Source organism: Prunus avium, chromosome 3 (assembly GCF_965620075.1).
Source record: "Prunus avium chromosome 3, drPruAviu1.hap1.1, whole genome shotgun sequence".
In the NCBI taxonomy this organism is placed as follows: domain Eukaryota; kingdom Viridiplantae; phylum Streptophyta; class Magnoliopsida; order Rosales; family Rosaceae; genus Prunus; species Prunus avium.
The window spans coordinates 36,184,302-36,201,863 of record NC_142286.1 but is presented as its reverse complement, the minus strand read 5'-3'; the positions used below and the strand labels follow the sequence as shown (position 1 = coordinate 36,201,863).

Here is a 17,562-nt window from a genome sequence, read left to right as displayed (position 1 = left end):
CTTTGGATTTGCAGGATGGTCTCCGGGGGGTAGGTCTGATTGTTCGAGATTCACACGGCGTTCTTATAGGTGCGGTGGCAATGAGGGCATCTAGTCTCCTGTTTGTGTTGGCTACCGAGGTTTACGCTCTCTAAGTGGGTCTCTCTTTTGCCTTAGATGCATTGCTTTTGCCCTTGGTAGTTGAATCTGACTCCCAGATTGCAGTGTAGTTGCTATCAAAGAAGGAAGAGTGTTTAGCTTCTAAGGGAGTGCTTGTGACTGAAATTCGGCATCTTTTCCTGGCATTATCCTCCTGTGTTCGTTTTGTCCCCCTTATTGCCAACAGTATGGCTCATCGTATTGCACATTATAGTCTTCGTGCGGAGGAGCTTTGTTTTTGGTTGGGTGATGGACCTCCCTAGCTCCTAGATGGCATTAGGGAGGATTGGTCTAGCATTGTCTAACTATGTAATAGGGGTGTTGACTCTTCTATTTAGTCATTAATATGGGTGGTGCTCTTTCCTACCTCGGGTTTTTATCCCCTGTGGTTTTCCCCAGGAAGGTTTCAACGAGGCCACCGTTAACATGCTCGTTCTTATCATATAATGTTCTCTTTGGGTTGAATGCAATACCATTTTCTCTCAAAAAAAAAATTTGAACCTTATTTCTATAATACATTAGGTAATATTTACCAAAGTTATATCTCATTTGTAGGTGCCCTTATTGTTACCATTATGTTTCTGCTGCATTTACATTTTCCTGGTGGAAGCAATCAAGATATAGGTTTTCCCATCTTCTTCGACATCAGTGATGATATTCTTGGGAATTTCACATCACGTTATGCAGAGGATGATTTCCTATAGTCTTTGCCCACAAAAATGATATTAGGCCTTTTCATCCTTTTTTTTTATCTATCGCCACCACAACCATGATGGTTGCTTGTTCTTCAACTCCTTTTATTATGCTTGAGGGAGAATCATGAGTATTTATTCCAATTATTTTGCTTGCTAGCGTTCCAATCAGCTCGTTTGTGTGGATGCAATTCCCCATCTTTCTTGATATTTTCATGTTTACCTATGAAAGAGGAATATTTGACAAGAAATGCATTGCCTGGGAATAAAATCCTGATTATGCGGTGTGATATTTGTCTTATGATGTCATATGATGTTCGTCTTTGGCTTTGTCACTTTTAAGAAGTTTTTATGAAACATGTAACGAAAACACAATGTAAGTGTGTGTTTATATATATATATATATACAGAAATTCTCTTATGCGGACATTCGGACGTTATTATCGTGCGGACGCAGTGTATTTTGTACTACCCCTCTCTGTTTTCCTGCCTGTTTACAATAGGATCCGGACGATAATAACGTGCGGACATCCGGATAAGAGAATAACTATATATATATATATATATATATATATATATATATTTCGTTCAAATAAAACCATCCTTATAATTAACTTTGTTTGATATGCATACATTTTTGTTTGAATGTTTTATGAATTATGTAAAGAAAAGACAGTATCTTGTGATTTCTAATGAAATGTTTCAGTCCTTTAACAATAAAAGAAGAAGACAAAAACAGAAGAGAGTGTAATGTGGTAGGGTCGTTGGGCTTTACCCACATAAGGTTCATAAATCCAAGTTATAAAGTATTTAACATCAAATTAATATACAAGTGGGTTTGTCTGAAGATATGATTCGTTCCAACATTAACATGTTGATCAGGTTTGTAATATTAATATGTTGGCTTCTTGAAATGAATATGGGCATGAGACGCACGCAATGAGGCAATGGCAACACTTTTATATTTCATGCACCTTCTTAAATAATTGTGATAATCCTCCTTAGTCGGCCATTGACAAATTTTTTTTTTGTCTCATTACTACTGTAGATAGAGCTACATGTAATACGAGGTTCCTGGTCAACCAATGGGCCAATGGTGGAGAACTCTTCGTTTAATTTTTGTCTCTAGCACGTCCACATGCCCAACCTGTCATACGAATAATGAGCAATGGGCATCGTCCAAGTCTTTTTTAATTGCCAAGTCTTTTTTAATCTTCTTTTTGGTCTTTGCTTATTTGTTATCTATAAATCAGAAGGGGAGTTTGCCTAGTCGATGCGCAAATGCATAGTGAGAGTTTAGACTTTCGATGTTTGAAGATTGCCCCAACTCAATCTGTGAGTATATGGTTATATTAATTTCTTTGATTTTCTTTTTCTTGCTTGTTTTAAGTTTTAACATATATATACACATGCTTGATTGCCAGATTGAACATGGCAGCAGCTACAGTTGTCCCTGCTACTGGTGTAATTGCTAATCTTAAGCTTCTTAACAATTATAACTATGATGAGTGGAGTTTTCGGGTTAAAATCTACTTGTTAGCTGAAGATCTTTGGGACTTTGTGGAAGCCACCACTGAACCTCCTAAACCAGAAGATGGTGAGGCTGAGTTTAAGGCTTGGAGGAAGAATAACGCCAAGGCCTTATACGCAATCCAGAGTTCTTGCGGGGATGATACTTACTCTTTAATCGGGGGTATTACCACGGCCAAGCTTGCTTGGGATACTTTGGAAGAAGAGCTAAAGCCGGCTAAAGGTACGCACCTATAGATTGTCTCATGGTTAATATCACCAATCAAGAAAGAATTCTCTTTTTCTAAAAAGTTTCTGGTCTATGTGTGTGAAGCGGAGGAGTTGGTGACGTTGATGCCACTTGAAGACTTGAATAATATCCATCTGACGTCAAATGATGGTATTATATAATATCTTGCCCTCGTAAAGACTTTTTTGTTTCTTCAATATCTGTCAAGAATTTCTCAATTTGAAGACTGTCTATAGAACTAGTCATATGGTAATTCAAATCTAAACAAGAACTTGGCAGGACATGAGAGTAACTCCAGCTACTACAGTGAGTTCGGCCAGCATCAACCCTTCATTGATTTTGTGACAAATGGTGACTGGGATTCAGCCAAGGAGTATCTTGGTATAAACCCCGACGTGATTAGAAAAAGAGGTTCAGTATCCGGTGCCACAGCTCTTCACTTGGCAGTTGGACTTGAGTACGAAGATATGGCAATGTCGTTAGTGGAGTTGATGGCAGAGGAAGACTTGGAAATACAAGACGCTAATGGCGTGACAGCGATTGGCTTCGCTGCGAACAAAGGACTCGCCCAAGTGGCTAAGTGCATAGTTGAAAAAAACAAGAAAATTCTTAGCCTTCCATGTTTCGGCGACATGATTCCACTTCTCGAGGCTTATAGTAGCGGGCATTGGAAATTGGCTCGCTTCTTCTATTCTCTTACTCCACTCGAAGCTCTGTTGCTAGACAACGGCTGCGGTGGCGCTGAGCTTATTTCTGAGAGTTTTATTGCCAAAGAATTCGGTAAGTGTATTTGTGAAGCATTTATGTATTTCAGTTTTTGCCATATAATAAGATTCATTCATTCTTGTCACTCTACTCTGCAGATATTGCGTTGGATTTAATTAGGCGTTGCCCAAACTTGGCCATTACAACAAACTTCTCCGGACTCACCCCTCTACATATGTGCGCTACAACGAGTTCTGGATTCTTAAGTGGAACGCCCCTTAAATTCTGGCAGAAATGGATTTATGACAGTTAGTACTACATTCTCTTTTCTTTTGATTATTTAAAGTTATATCGCATTGTCTCATATTTCGCAGACATGTCCATACAAGATTATCCATATTTGAGCATGAATGTGAGCATAAACTCTAAAGATTTTATTATAAATATATAAATCTATATATATAAAGCAAAAGGCAGAGAATGGTGAAACATTCAAAATACCAGAAAATGCCCTTGGTTAATTCAAACAATGAGAGTTGAAATTATTAATTAAATGAGGATAGTATGGTAAATTCACATTTTTATATTTAAAAAAATTAAAATTAAAAAACAAAATCAGATAATTGATCCTATTTTTATGGAAAATAACTACTCATTTTTTCTTTTCTTAATTCTAAAAACTAAAAAAAAAAACCAATTGGCACACGCGTGAGCGTGTGGCAAGTTAAGTGACAAACTTTAAGCACACTCCACTAAGTCCACTAATTTTTGGATATACTCTACAATTTAGTCTCAATCATGGACTTTGTATACATTTTCTAGGAGCTTCTTCAAGATATCGTTGCAAAAAAACTGTCAAATTTAAAAATTGATCCATCATATAAGTGTAATTTAATAAAATGTCAAACCCAATCAAATGGTTAATTGATTGTCTTTTAACTCATTTTTTGTTTATATGTTCTTCAAGGAGGGGGTTTGTGTGGGGGTGGATAGATGATTGAACTCATGACATCCACACTGTAACATGGGCCATATGAGTGGTTATACTATATAATAATAATATTATATCTATGCTTATATAATGTAATTAAGTTATTTGTAGCTTCTCAATTATTAGTTTAAAGGTGTCGAGTCAAGCCGCGCTGGGCATGTCCATTGAGGCTTTAGGCCATGCTTGGGCGATCCACTTAATAAATAGGCCGGGATAAGCCCATCTTTTAAGAAAATCATTAAGTACGACCTGAGCCCGTGATCTTAACCTATATATGGCCAGAACGGGTCACTAAACGAGATATCAAATACATGACTTTTGGTGCGTTGGTAAATGCAACAACTTGGACTATTGCTTAAATTTCATTATGAAAAATACGATAAACCATATTATATTGTATCATGTTATGTATCATATCTCTGATAAAAGTGAAACCTACTTGAATTTGTGCGCCCTACATAATGGTTATGTGCTCATTAGACATAAAGCATTGTATAGTAACATAAAACTCTTACCTCAACGTTTTGATTAGGCATACGTTATGTTGTTTTGTTGATAACTTGATAGGTATACACATACCACCTGCTACTACAACTCTTGATATTCGTATAAATGTTGAAAAACCAGAAGATGGCCCAGTTAGTGGAAATGATCTCATAGCTCGCTCAGGTATGCTGCATTAGGGTTTGTCATTATGTGCTTTTTTATTTTTTGAGCCGGCCCAGACCGAAGTTTAAAGGCCTTAGACCGTGCTTTTTTTTTTTTCTCTTTCTTTTCTGAAGTCTTTTAGGCTAAGGCAAACATACTTGGATTTGTAATGTAGGTATCTGTAGATTGCGAGGACTCGTTCCAAATCCCCGTCATTTTTTTGGTGCGTAATACTACACATCCATCCTTTGTCAATTTTTTCTTTGAATTTTCAGTCTAATTAATCATCCATTCTCTTAAACATTGTCTGGTTGATATTCTTTGGAGATTTGACAATTAATATAGTTTAATTTATGCCGCTGTCAACCTAGGCATTGACCACATATACAAAATAAAATGGGTCCACGAAAGAACCGCGGAAGTTTTACATTCCATGTGCGAAGTGATAAAAGATAAAAGTCCTAAACAAGTGATAGGAAGTGTCATAAGTGCAGCAATCTTTGAAGCTATTAAACAGGGGCGTGTCGAGCTTATTGATGAGATAATTGAAACGAATCCATTACTTTTTGGGCTCATTGATGAAAATGGAAAAAGCTTGCTTCAGTTTGCCATTGAATGTCGTCAAGAAAAAGTGTATTTCTTGTTGTATGAATTGAGCGGAGTATTGCCTAGCCTTTTAGCGGTAACAGATAAGTTGAACAATACTTTGCTACATTCAGCAGCAAGTTTATCCCCACTTGCACAACTTAATCATATCCAAGGTGCAGCATTGCAAATGCAGAGAGAGTTACAATGGTTCCAGGTCAGAATTTCTCCCTGTGTACATATACTCTCTTTATTTTGTAACAAAAATAAAATAAAAATTGTCCTCAAATAAAGTAGAAGACCGATATGGGAGTATCAAATAAAGTAGTCAATGATTTATGAGAATATGAAAGTAGTAATTGCTTCGAGTTTTTATTCAACGAAATGCAGGAGGTGGAGAAAATTGTGCCTCCCAAGGTTCTTGAGGTTGTAAATGATACAGATGGCATGACAGCACGTGAGCTATTTACTAAGACTCATAAGGAATTGGCGAAAGAAGGAGAAAGATCAATGAAAGAGACGGCAACTTCTTGCACGGTTGTAGGCGCTCTTATCATTACCATCATGTTTACAGCAGCATTTACAGTTCCCGGTGGAAACAATGGAGATACAGGCATGCCCATGTTCTTAGATAGAATGTTGTTTAAGGTCTTTATGGTTTCTGTTGCCCTATCACTATTTTCTTCCACAACTTCAGTAATGACATTTTTGGGAATCCTCACCTCACGTTATGCTGAAACTGATTTCCTTAAATCATTGCCAAAGAAAATGATTATAGGCCTTTTCACCCTCTTTTTCTCTGTAGCCACAATGATGATCGGGTTTGTTTCTACCCTTTTCATTATGCTGGATGGAAAGTCATGGATTGTGATTCCAATCATTTTACTTGCTAGTGCTCCAATCATCTCCTTCGTTTGGATGCAATTTCCCCTATTGGTTGAGATCTTCGCTTACACTTACGGAGCAGGGATATTTTCCAAAAAAGTCAAACCTTTGGTCATATAGGAAAAAATACCTTCTGGGCTCGGTTTGTTCGTGGAATAAACTTCTTGGGAATGCTACTTCAATGTCTAATCCCAGAAGATGATAATAGAAGATGTTCATACGCCAGAAAATGAAAACTAGGAAATGCCATTTTCTCCCATTGCCATATTTGGTTTGTACAACAAATTTGTTCAATTTTCCTGTAATATCTTTTTTTTTTTTTTAATAAATAAAAGTTGTTAATACATGAAGATTAAAATGAAATGAAAGTTTTTAAAAAGACAATTAGCCAAGTTGGCTAGAGCGGATGTGCTCCCCACTCTTGTATTCTTTGTTCGTTTTCTTCCCATTTATGAGGTTTTGAATGAACATTGATTGATTACGACCCAAAAAAAAAAAAATCTTTATGACTGGCACATAATATATATCGTTGGGAGTTTAAGGCTAGGTTTCAAGACTCGGCCTACTTTGAACTGTTTCTGAAAAGATTAAAAGCATTTTATGACAGCTAAAATTATTTTTTATAATATTTGATAGAAAAACTTCAAAGTGCTTCTTCAGGGAGAACTTGAATTTTTGATAAAATTTTGAAGGTTTTCTAATAAATTTCTATAATTACACATAAATATAAAAATCAATTACAATAAAAAATAATTGATTCACGCCAACATAAAGTTCATGAGCAAAGCCTTGAGGACAAGGCGTTTTCAAAGTGGGAAGGAATGTTACGTGGTTTAGCTAATTAGTTGTTAGGAATATTTTTAATAAATTTGCAATTAGTTGATAACTTAATGTTATTGAGGTAAAAAGGCTCCTCCATCAGCCTTATTATCTTTGTGTTCTCTCAAAATCTCAACATAGGGTCTCATAAGAAGAAAGCGAACCCCCAGTACGTACAAATTCTGATTATTTTTCTTTCTTTTCTCAGTCTAGAATTCAAAGAAACCATTTTATTACAGCCCCATAATTGAATTCGGATTGAGCTCCTACGTAGGAGGAGACACAGACATACCAAGAATCCATGCCCGTTTCTTTTTTTCCCCCTTGTCTTCTATTTGTTTTCCTTTTAATTTTCAACCCCAATTAACACCTCCCTGCACTCTCTCCCATTTAAAATAAAATTGTAAAAAATAAAAAAATCTGTGTTTTTTTATTTCAAAACTACCAACAGGAGAATCATGTCTTGTCCTCTTATTCCAACCTTCGGGTTAGCAATTGTTTTCTGTTCTTAGAAGATAGAGTTTAGATCTACAAAAGCCAATAAAAAATTGCGATTAGAAAAAGAAAGGAGAGCAATTTATTTTTGTCAAGATATATAGGGTCTGTTTGAGTCCTCTGTGCGTGGTGAGAAGAAGACTTTACTGTGGCTAGTAGAAGAAGAAGAAGAGAATAATAAGTTAGATTTTATTGATTAGTATAAGTAATGTGTTAATTATATCAACCCTTTTATTGTATTTTTTTGATGTGGCAGTCTCATATTAAAAGCGAAGTATATCCTAACGTAGAAAATCAAAACAAGGATTAGAATCCAAAATCTTTATCAGAGAAAGATAAAAGGGGGAAAATAAAAAAATAAGTTTAAAATAAGTGGCAGTTGATGAAATCCAGTAGTAGATAGAGAAGTTTTATAGTCTTAACTTGCACTTAGTGTTGAAAAGCTAACTTTCCTTTTTCTTTCATCGTTAATATTAAACTATTATTCAATCTTTGGAATTGAAGCAAAAGTTCATTCCAAGTGCTCATCTGGCCATTATACCAAACTATCAACTTGGAAAATTATGATGAAATTTTAAAAGAAAACACAACAGAGGGTTCATGAAGAGACACATATATACCCCCCACAGCATGTGAGACCTCAGAGTAAATTATGGTGCTTGAAGGTCAAATTAACACCTAGTATCAAATCTTCCTCCTCTCATATTGTAGGGTAGCTAGCTAGGCAGTCTACCATTTGCATCCACAATCAATCCAAGAAAGTGACATAAAACCATTCGCAATGGAATTGATATAAATACTCTCTTGTTTAATTTCCGTACATAAATATGATTATAATAATGCAATGAAGCAAGCAGATAGATGATGAGATGACAATACACCAGTAATTAACTTAGAGAATCACACAACAACAAATCTTTTCCAGAGTGAAGCAGAAGAGGTTGGAGGACGAGGAGGAGCAGGGAGAGAGGGCGGGTTGATTCGACTGCCGTCCAAAGTGATGGATACGATATGCCCAAGTCTCAATCTTAGCCGCAGCCCGACTTATCATTTTATGCAGGTTTTGTATCTGTAGTTATTGTATGAAACGACACAACACAAACTCATTGAGATAAGAAAATCCCAATAATAATTAATAACAACAAAAATATATTCCGCACTAAATATTATTCACCGAGACGAGACTTAAATATATATATATTTATATTTAGGGTTTAGGTATCAAGCAAAGGAAAGCAGGGAATTACCGGACCAGGTAGGGGGAGAAAATGTTGCACCAAGACTTGAAATTCCTCTTTGACTGGCAGGAAGGACAAGAATCCGTTAGAGGTTTCATTTGCTCTCAGAAATCTATCACAAGCAATGGCCAGTCGAGCAAAACCATAATATACAGACTTATCACGAAGTTGGATGGCCTTGACATTAAGCTTTCCTCTGATTTGCTCATTCGGATTCAGATATGCCTCAATCCTCGCTATGTCTAGTTGACTCATACGAAAGTATTCGTGTAGCTTTTTTCTTAAATGATAATTGCCTTCTTGAAAACTCAGTATGTTGTTGTTGTCGGTTATAATAATTTTCTACACACACAAAAAAATAAAACAAAAACAAAAACAAAAAAATCAAAAAATGGTGAAACATAATCCAAGAAAAAAAGAAGATAATAATCAACAAAGGAGGAGACCAAGTAATTAACAAGTATGTATGAAATATTTGATATTTGAACTGACCTTTTCTTGCAGAGAAGAGAGAGCCTTTAGCATATCACGTATTGCTTGAATAGGCATTGCTTGAAGAACTATTTCAATGAAGAGATAGATAATGACCTAGAGATTGAGATAGAGTAGGTTTTTTGTTTTCCGAATAATGAGAATAGGGTTTGAGACTTTGAGGGTCGTATATGAAAGTATTTTTTTCTTTCTTTTGGGGGTTATATATATGAGAATAAAGCCTGGGGTTTGTCTGGCCTGCGTGCCACGATCTCCAAAAAGAACAAAAAGGGGCAAGGATTTATGTGGACTAAAAGTTTCATGACATCATATGCCCATGAAAAGTACCTCCTTTTTTGTTTTTTTTCTTCTCAAGTTACTTCTTTTTTGTCTAAGTTAGTTATATATTGTCAGAGTTACTTCTTTTTGCCTTTTTTTTTTTTCCAATCTAATCCACTTCCTCTACGAAAGATTTTAAGAACCCTATGGGCTTGGGTATTAAATCATAAACCCTGGATCCCTCAAATCCTACTTCTGAAAACAGATTACAATCCAAGGTATATGAAGTCAGAGAGTATAAAGAGAAAGATAACAAGAGGAAAATAAAACAGGAAGTTAAAAATAATGGGAAACTTAGGATTTAAATTTGAGCATGTGTTAGTCTTGAGAAAGCTAACTTTCCTCTTTCCTTTTTTTTCATCCTTGAATATTATAAATTTCTCTCTTATTCAAAATTGAAGCAGAAATTCTTTCCATTACAAGTGTTCATGAGTCATGTGGCTACTGTACCAAACTATCTGCTTAGCAAATTCATTCCTTTTTTGCTTTTCTTTTTGGAGATTGTGGCACGCAGACAAACCCTAGGCCTATTCTCATTATATACATATAAGATCCCAAAATAAAGAAAAAACGACTTTCATATAAGACCCTCAAGTCTCAAACCCTAGCCAGCCAGAGGGAAGTGCGTGCGTGTTAGTGTGTTAGTACTCCGTCCCTCATTATCTTCATTGAGTTGCAACTGCATCTCTCTCTCTCTCTCTCTCTCTCTCTCTCTCTCTCTCTCTCTCTCTCTCTGTGCTAGCTGTTCAAGAAATGGCCTCTGCGCTAGCTGTTCAAGAAGCTGATCCTCTGCTACAAGCTATCACTTCTTTGCAAAAAGAGGTCAGTTCAAATATCAAATATTTCATACATACTACTTAGTTCTTGGAAAAAAAAAAATACATACTACTTAGTTACTCTCCTCTTTGTTGATTTTTTCGTTAAATTGGTTAAAAATTTTTAAATTGAAATGTGTTAACTACACTAATTAATTTGAATTTTCTTTTCTTGAAGTTTATTATGAACGGCAATATCAACATACTCCTTGATTTCGACAGAGGCATTGACCGTGTAAGAGAAGGTCTGAAGAAGTACTTTTGTATGAGTCACATAGGCATAGCACGCATTGAGACATATATGAATCATGATGCGTATCCGAATAAGAACAACATACAAGAGCTTGAAACGACGGCCAGCTGCCTTTTTTATGGATCCATGTATTTTGGTTTTGTTCAACTGGCCCACGTTTGTTTCAGGCTTAAGAAAACAATTAAACCAGATGACCGAGTCTTGCGCATCTTCCAAGCAATCAAAGCGCAATTTCAAGTCTTGGTGCAGCGTCTGCTCCCCTCAGTTGTGCTCCCCGCTGTTGAACCGGTAGTGCTCTGAGTTCCTTTGCTTTGCTTTGCTTGCTACCTAAACCTATATATATATATAGGTTTATGTCAAGTCTTGGTAAATAATATTTAGTGTGGAAAATATTTTTGTTGTTATTAATTATTATTTGAATTTTCTTATCCCAATGGACTTATCTTGTGTTTTTGTTTCATATTAATACAGATAAACTACCTGCATGAAATGGTAAATCTAGGCATGGATGATATGTGGGGAGAGTTCAAATCGGACAGCAGTCGAAACAACCTCTTATGCTTCTCCTCTGGAGGGAAGGAGAAGAAAAGAAGCAGAAAAGGACTCCTCTGTTGGGTGCTAAGCCAATTAATGAGTTAACTAGTTAATTAGTACTGCATTGTCATCTCATCTAGCTGCTTAGCCCTTTCTATGTTTAGATAAAATGTCAAAGTAGGAAGGAAGAGCTTTGCTTCATTCCATTAGATTATATTTATGTATGGAGGGTTTTAAGATTAAATTACACAATACTATTTATTTCAATTCCATTTTGAATGGTTTTATCTTATGTTACTTTCTTGTATCGATTGTGGATATGGATGCAAAATGGTATGTTTACTAGCTAACTAACCTGTACATAATAGTTCGACCACAAAAACCTGTACATAATAGAGGCAGAAAGATATTAATTGGTCTCAATTTATTTGGCCTTCAAGCACAATTTGTTCAGCGAGCTGATTTTCCCATTTCCTTTTTGTCCACAATTTGTAATATTGACATGAAGATCACGAAAGGCGCTAGGCCACAGATGAGGATCTTCATATTTGTGTGGTAATTTTATGGTGGTAATATTTGTGTCGTTAAATTTCCATGTTACGTACATAAGAATATTTTATAACTTTTTCATTCTTTTATGGTGGTAATATTTTATAATTTCCATGTTAAGTACTTGCAACATTCACAACCTCCAGACAAAATCAACTGAAATTTTTTACAAGAAATTCAAAATTTTACTTTTGGGTTGGAGACATGTACTCCCCTTTTTTGACAAGAAATAGCCACAAAGGTAGTGGAGATTTGTGTTACGGATGATAAATATTTATTAAGTAATTTATGAAATTAATTAAAATACTTAAATACTAGTTATTCATTATATAAAGAATAATTAATATAATTAAATAAAGCTAAGATATTACTTAATTGCAAATATTATACTAAACAAACTAATTTTGTATAAAAAAAATAAAAAACAAAGTACACAAAATAATTTAAATATTAATATATTTTAAAAGTATAGTCACCCAAATATACTTTTTAAATATTCGTATATATATATAAAAATATAGCCACACAATTATACTTTTTAAATATTCGTATATATTTTAAGAGTATAGCTGGCTATACTCCTTAAATAAGAGTAATTAGGTCTAGCAATTAGGAAATGCATTAAACCGTATCAGATATGGATTAGAAAACGACTTACTTGTTCCAGTGCACTATTAATATTACCCATCATCATGAAAAAAAAAGGCATAAGTCCATAGATAGTAGCTCCATGCAAAAGGAGATATATCCAGAAGAGAAAGGAAAATGAGCTAATGTCGCCAATGACATATTATGCCTATAGAATTATATGAATCTTTGGCGTTTATGGTGAGTATAAATTTGAATACCAGTCACAAATGTTATACTGAACCATGTGTTTCATGCTTCTAGATGGGGTGGATTATTTTGTATGGGTTGGATTGATCGTTTGAGCATGAGCACTTGTATTTATATGCATCTACCTGATAGTCTTGTCATCAAGAAACTCTTAAGTCGTCCTTATTGCATTAGGTTAATAAAACCCTAATCCATAGTTAAACAAGGACTAAAAGACTAGGTTGCAACTAAGCTCCTAATCGATATAAAGTTCCCAATCCTTATATGATTAGAAGACTATATTAAGTGGTTAAAGATAATATAACATCTTACATTTTCATAATACTAGGCATGGTTGTAAAAACGATTATGGTCATTCACAATCCAAGAAAATTATAACTTCACAGTACGTCAAATTGCCACATAAACTGCCAAATTTAAATTTAATGTTTTGTATTTGATATATTCTTTGGAGATGCAGTTGAAAAGGATAGTGGTAAGTGTTATATTCTTAACTTGCACTTAAACTATAAGCATTTAGTGTTGAAAAGCTAAGCTTCCTTTATTTTAAAAACGTGTCCTTAATTTTCAAATCTTCTCTATTTATTCAATCTTTGAATTTGAAGCAAAATATCATTCTAAGTGTCAATGGGACACTGTAAGCTAGCTCTGGCCAACTATTAAGTTAGCAAATTCAGATGACAATTCAAAAGAAACCACAAAAGACCTGGTTCATGTCTTGGTCCCGGACGGGCTACCATGCCCTCCTAGCAACTCTCTGTAAGGTCGCAGACTGAGTGGGGAAAAACTTCATGCTGGTCTCTATCGAGTCTTGTTTTGTTTTTCCTTTTTCATTCTGTGTTCTGTGAAGCTTTGCCTCCTTTTGTATGGTGGTCTGTAGTTGGATTGCTGTTTCAATGAATTTTTCACCTTTTCGACCCCAAAAAAAAAAAAAAAAAAAAAAAGATGAAAAGCTGGGCTTTGGGCCACTGTAAGCTACGTTAGGATCTGATTAAGATTTCAACTCAAGATTTCTCCCAATTTGTTAAACCCTAATAGTCCATTATATTTAGAGGATCCGGAAAAGATTGTAGCTATGGGTACTCTTTATGAACTCAAAACTTTGGATGCCTGTGAATATAACTTAACTCAAAACTTATATTAAGCGTAGTTTTGGATGGCTATGACTATGGGTAATTCTTTGATTCGATGGATGAGAGTGAACAAAGCACAAGTTCAGTTTCCTCATTAATATCTCTGTAACCCACCCATCAGACTGTTAACAAATATGTTATTGGATTTCTCTTGGTTCTCTCCATTTTAGGAAATGTCGACAATCTCATTATCAAAGCCATGCCAATCCTCTATGGTTTGTTGCCATTTTTTGGCTGAAATGGTGCCCGCGGAGACCGCATGAGAGGCTTGGGTCTTTGTTTTTTTCTTTTTGTTTCTTGAAAACTGAACCCTTTTATAAAAATTAAACCATATAAAATCAAGTTAGGTCCTACAGTTGTTGGAGAACTATATGAGCTAGCTAGATAGCAAAAAACCTAACATGAATAACTTATAGTAATTTCTTTGGCTTGCTCAAGTAGCTTAGGATGGAAGTATGTCGTGCTTGATGTTAATTTAGATATGTTACCATTAAATTTGTGATTTGTTGGGAAATAAAAGCATTCATGAAAATCATTTTGGTCCTTATCTCTGTTTAATTTGCTTTCAATTTGATAAAATATTTTGAGTTTATTTTCTAGAAGCTATATTTTGATTTTATTCTCTATAAATGTTGTGTGTGTCATGTCATCATGTGTAGAAAAACACATAAATAAATACAATAAGCACAACAACAACAACAACAGTAAGTCCGAGTATCAAACGGCCCGAGGTAACCTCCAATGATTATGCCGTGTTGCTTGAGCTTTTGATGAATCTTCCACATTCTTTTCTCATTCTTAGTGAAATATGGTTTAGATACGGCAAAGTGCAAATAACCCAAACAATAATAATAAGGTACTAATCTTGTCTACTGTTTATTACAAAAATAAGCTATAGGATAAAGCTAAAACAAATTCATTGACGTAAAGTGATCACTATACAAATTATATGCAAAGTGATCATGTGTGTCCATACGAAGCTTTCATTTTATGAACATTCAAGCCAACTTCAACCCTTAACAAAATTACTGATACGAACAACTTTGAACCAAGTAGAGCATCAATTGCCAGTGCCACACATGATTACTCAAAATTAAAATAACACTAATTCCATAATGACAATAAATTAAATCAGTAACAATACGAGTGTTTATAATTAACGGTAGAAGTATTGGATTGAAGTCTAATGAATATTCCGGATCTTTTCAAAGTAAAATCTACTTCTCTTTTTATGTTTAAAATCAAATCAAACTCAGAAAAGTTTAGGTGAACCCAAAATTCCCAAAAACTAAGCACCACCCTGTTCACAAAAACCACTACAAGAAAAATACTCTACCACAACACATTATTAACAACGTGCGTAAGTTTGCGTTGTGAAATTAGGCTTTTAACAACGTACAGAGTATGTGTGTTGTGTTATATCGCTTTTAACAACAGACTATAAATGCGCGTTGTTGAAATGGAATTTCGAGGATATTTTAACAACGCATCCTGGCGTGTTGTTGTATCTGGAGTTCAACAACGCTCAACTCATGTTGTCAAAACTATATTACTTTACTACAGTAAAATGCTCCTAAAAGAAACTATCTGAAAGGCCCACAGATGAAGCACGAAGACTTGGTGAGTACTTTAGGCAGTACTGTTGCATGGCCAAAAACCAGAGAGGCCACAGCCCACACACCCTTTCCTTCTACTTATTGTTTCAGCTTTGCTTTCTCAACGTTCTCTTTCCCCTTTTCTTTTTTCTTTTTCTTATTATTCTTTTCCCTCAGACTCTAAAGTTAATATTTTCCTCTCACTATTTTGGAAATTCTTAGGCATCTCTGATCTGTATGCTTCTGTGAGACAGAGAGAGACGGCTTGAGCTTGAGCTTACCTGCTTAACCAAAGGGGCCAATTTTCTCCATTTAGAGTCTGCAATTTTCTGCTCGGTCAAAAATTATAAACCGCTGAGACATATCAGAAAATTTAAAATATTAGTTGCAAATTTCATATGTGTGACTGTATCCTTAAATGTCACTGTGACATGTGCAGAATGTGTTCGATATGTTGTACTAATTTGTTTGTTCTTTTGGTTTAGAATTACTGCATAATTGATGCAAGTAGGTGACAGAGGAGAATCATTTGAATTTGTTTCATTTATACTTTACGTCTTTGCAAATCCACAAACCCCCCTCCCCCCTCCTCCTCCTTTTCATATTATAACTTTCAGCATATTTTGTCCTGACTAATTTGTTTCAGGTCAATGTTTTGACACATACTACTGAAGTGACCCTTACTCCTGAGCAACTTGCTACTATAGAAAAGTTGAAGAAACAGCATATGGAGCAAGACCAAAGAGAACTTTTTGGAGATTGTCAGACTCAGGATGACTCTGTTGGCTTCATAAATATAGTAGCCACTCTATGAATCTAGGGATAAACCATCACATGCAAATAGTGATCAATATGCAGCTAGTCAAACTTGCTTTTCCCATTTTCCAACTTGCTTCACATGGCTTTTGTTTCCTCCTTTATGACAAAGGCTGACATTAACCAACATTCCCTTCCCTTGATAGCTTGCCCACATGCTACATGTCTTCCTTTGCTTTCGGCATATGCATGAGAAAGGAAAGAAACAATCTCTTCCTTTCTCCAAGTGGACGACATGCAACACAACAGAGATAGTAAACAACATAATATTTGAGCCAATATTCAACACCATCCATATGGGTCTCAGCTCTTTGGAGAAGTAAAAGGTATGCTTTGATTGTTGTTTTTGGTATTTTGAAGGGTCAGAGGGTTGGGAATGGTTCTGGGTCTGATTATGTTGGAGGTAATAATTTGGTGATGGACCTAAACCCGAGTCCGTATTCAATCGGGCCTCCAGATCCGAGGTCTGAATTTGGGGCTGTGTATGAGACCTCGAAAGAGGACTCCTTCAATGTCAAATTTCAACCCTTCTTCCGGTGGCCAAATGGTGGGGGAGAAGTGCAGCTTCCTTGGGCTACCGCAATGAGGATTTGGTAGAACACGCAAAAAGTTTAATAATCTAAGATATTTATATAAATAATAAAAAAAAGCAAAAGCGGATGCAAAATAGGAAAAGTGATGATGTATAATATAATTTGCAACAACACTATTTATTTCTGCAATGTTGTAATTCATAATACGCATCAATATAGGATAATATATCACAAATAATTATTAAACGGACTAAACTAAGAATTCGTCGCAAGACTCGTGAAGCCCTGTTGCAGAAGCTTGTAGAGAGGAATGTTCACGTTTCAATAAAATGCGTTATAACAATGTCATAACATAACATGAATTCAAAAGATTTGGCATCATAATTGAAAACAGCATTATAGTCTCCATAATTCAAAACAACATTAGCCTATCATACTTCAAAACATTAGTCATCATAATTCAAAACAACATCATGATAAAGATGACTGACTGATATATCAAGTGGAGCCTGAGCTCATTTTCTCCATGAACTCCTCAAATATTTTTTGCTTCTCCTTCATTACTTTGATAAGTTCATAGTAGAAAACCACTTCCCCTTTCCATAGAAGGATTATACATCAAACAGAGTTTTGTAACCCCTGAAACTTTTGGGTAGTGGACTTCTCACCTACGTTTGATATGATAAAAGATATACCTCAAAGTACGGGTAATATAAAACGAAAATGTATATA

The 17,562-nt window shown here is 35.2% G+C and overlaps 1 protein-coding gene across 1 annotated transcript; it reads left to right on the top strand.

Annotated features, from left to right (window-relative positions):
* The first annotated feature begins 2,090 nt into the window (after positions 1–2,090).
* LOC110759980 (uncharacterized) lies at positions 2,091–6,688 on the top strand. Its single transcript, XM_021962135.2, has 9 exons — positions 2,091–2,165; positions 2,255–2,583; positions 2,674–2,739; positions 2,869–3,369; positions 3,453–3,602; positions 4,853–4,954; positions 5,109–5,156; positions 5,305–5,735; positions 5,909–6,688. The coding sequence occupies exons 2-9, from the start codon at positions 2,262–2,264 to the stop codon at positions 6,521–6,523; spliced, it is 2,235 nt and encodes a 744-aa protein (XP_021817827.1). The 5' UTR covers positions 2,091–2,165; positions 2,255–2,261; the 3' UTR covers positions 6,524–6,688.
* The last annotated feature ends 10,874 nt before the right edge of the window (positions 6,689–17,562 follow it).

Excerpts from the sequence above, each read along its gene's own strand:
- LOC110759980 (XM_021962135.2), top strand. The coding sequence starts at position 2,262 with ATGGCAGCAGCTACAGTTGTCCCTGCTACTGGTGTAATTGCTAATCTT. Across the intron at positions 2,584-2,673 it reads AGAGCTAAAGCCGGCTAAAG|CGGAGGAGTTGGTGACGTTG; the intron begins GTACGCACCTAT and ends ATGTGTGTGAAG. Across the intron at positions 2,740-2,868 it reads CCATCTGACGTCAAATGATG|GACATGAGAGTAACTCCAGC; the intron begins GTATTATATAAT and ends AGAACTTGGCAG.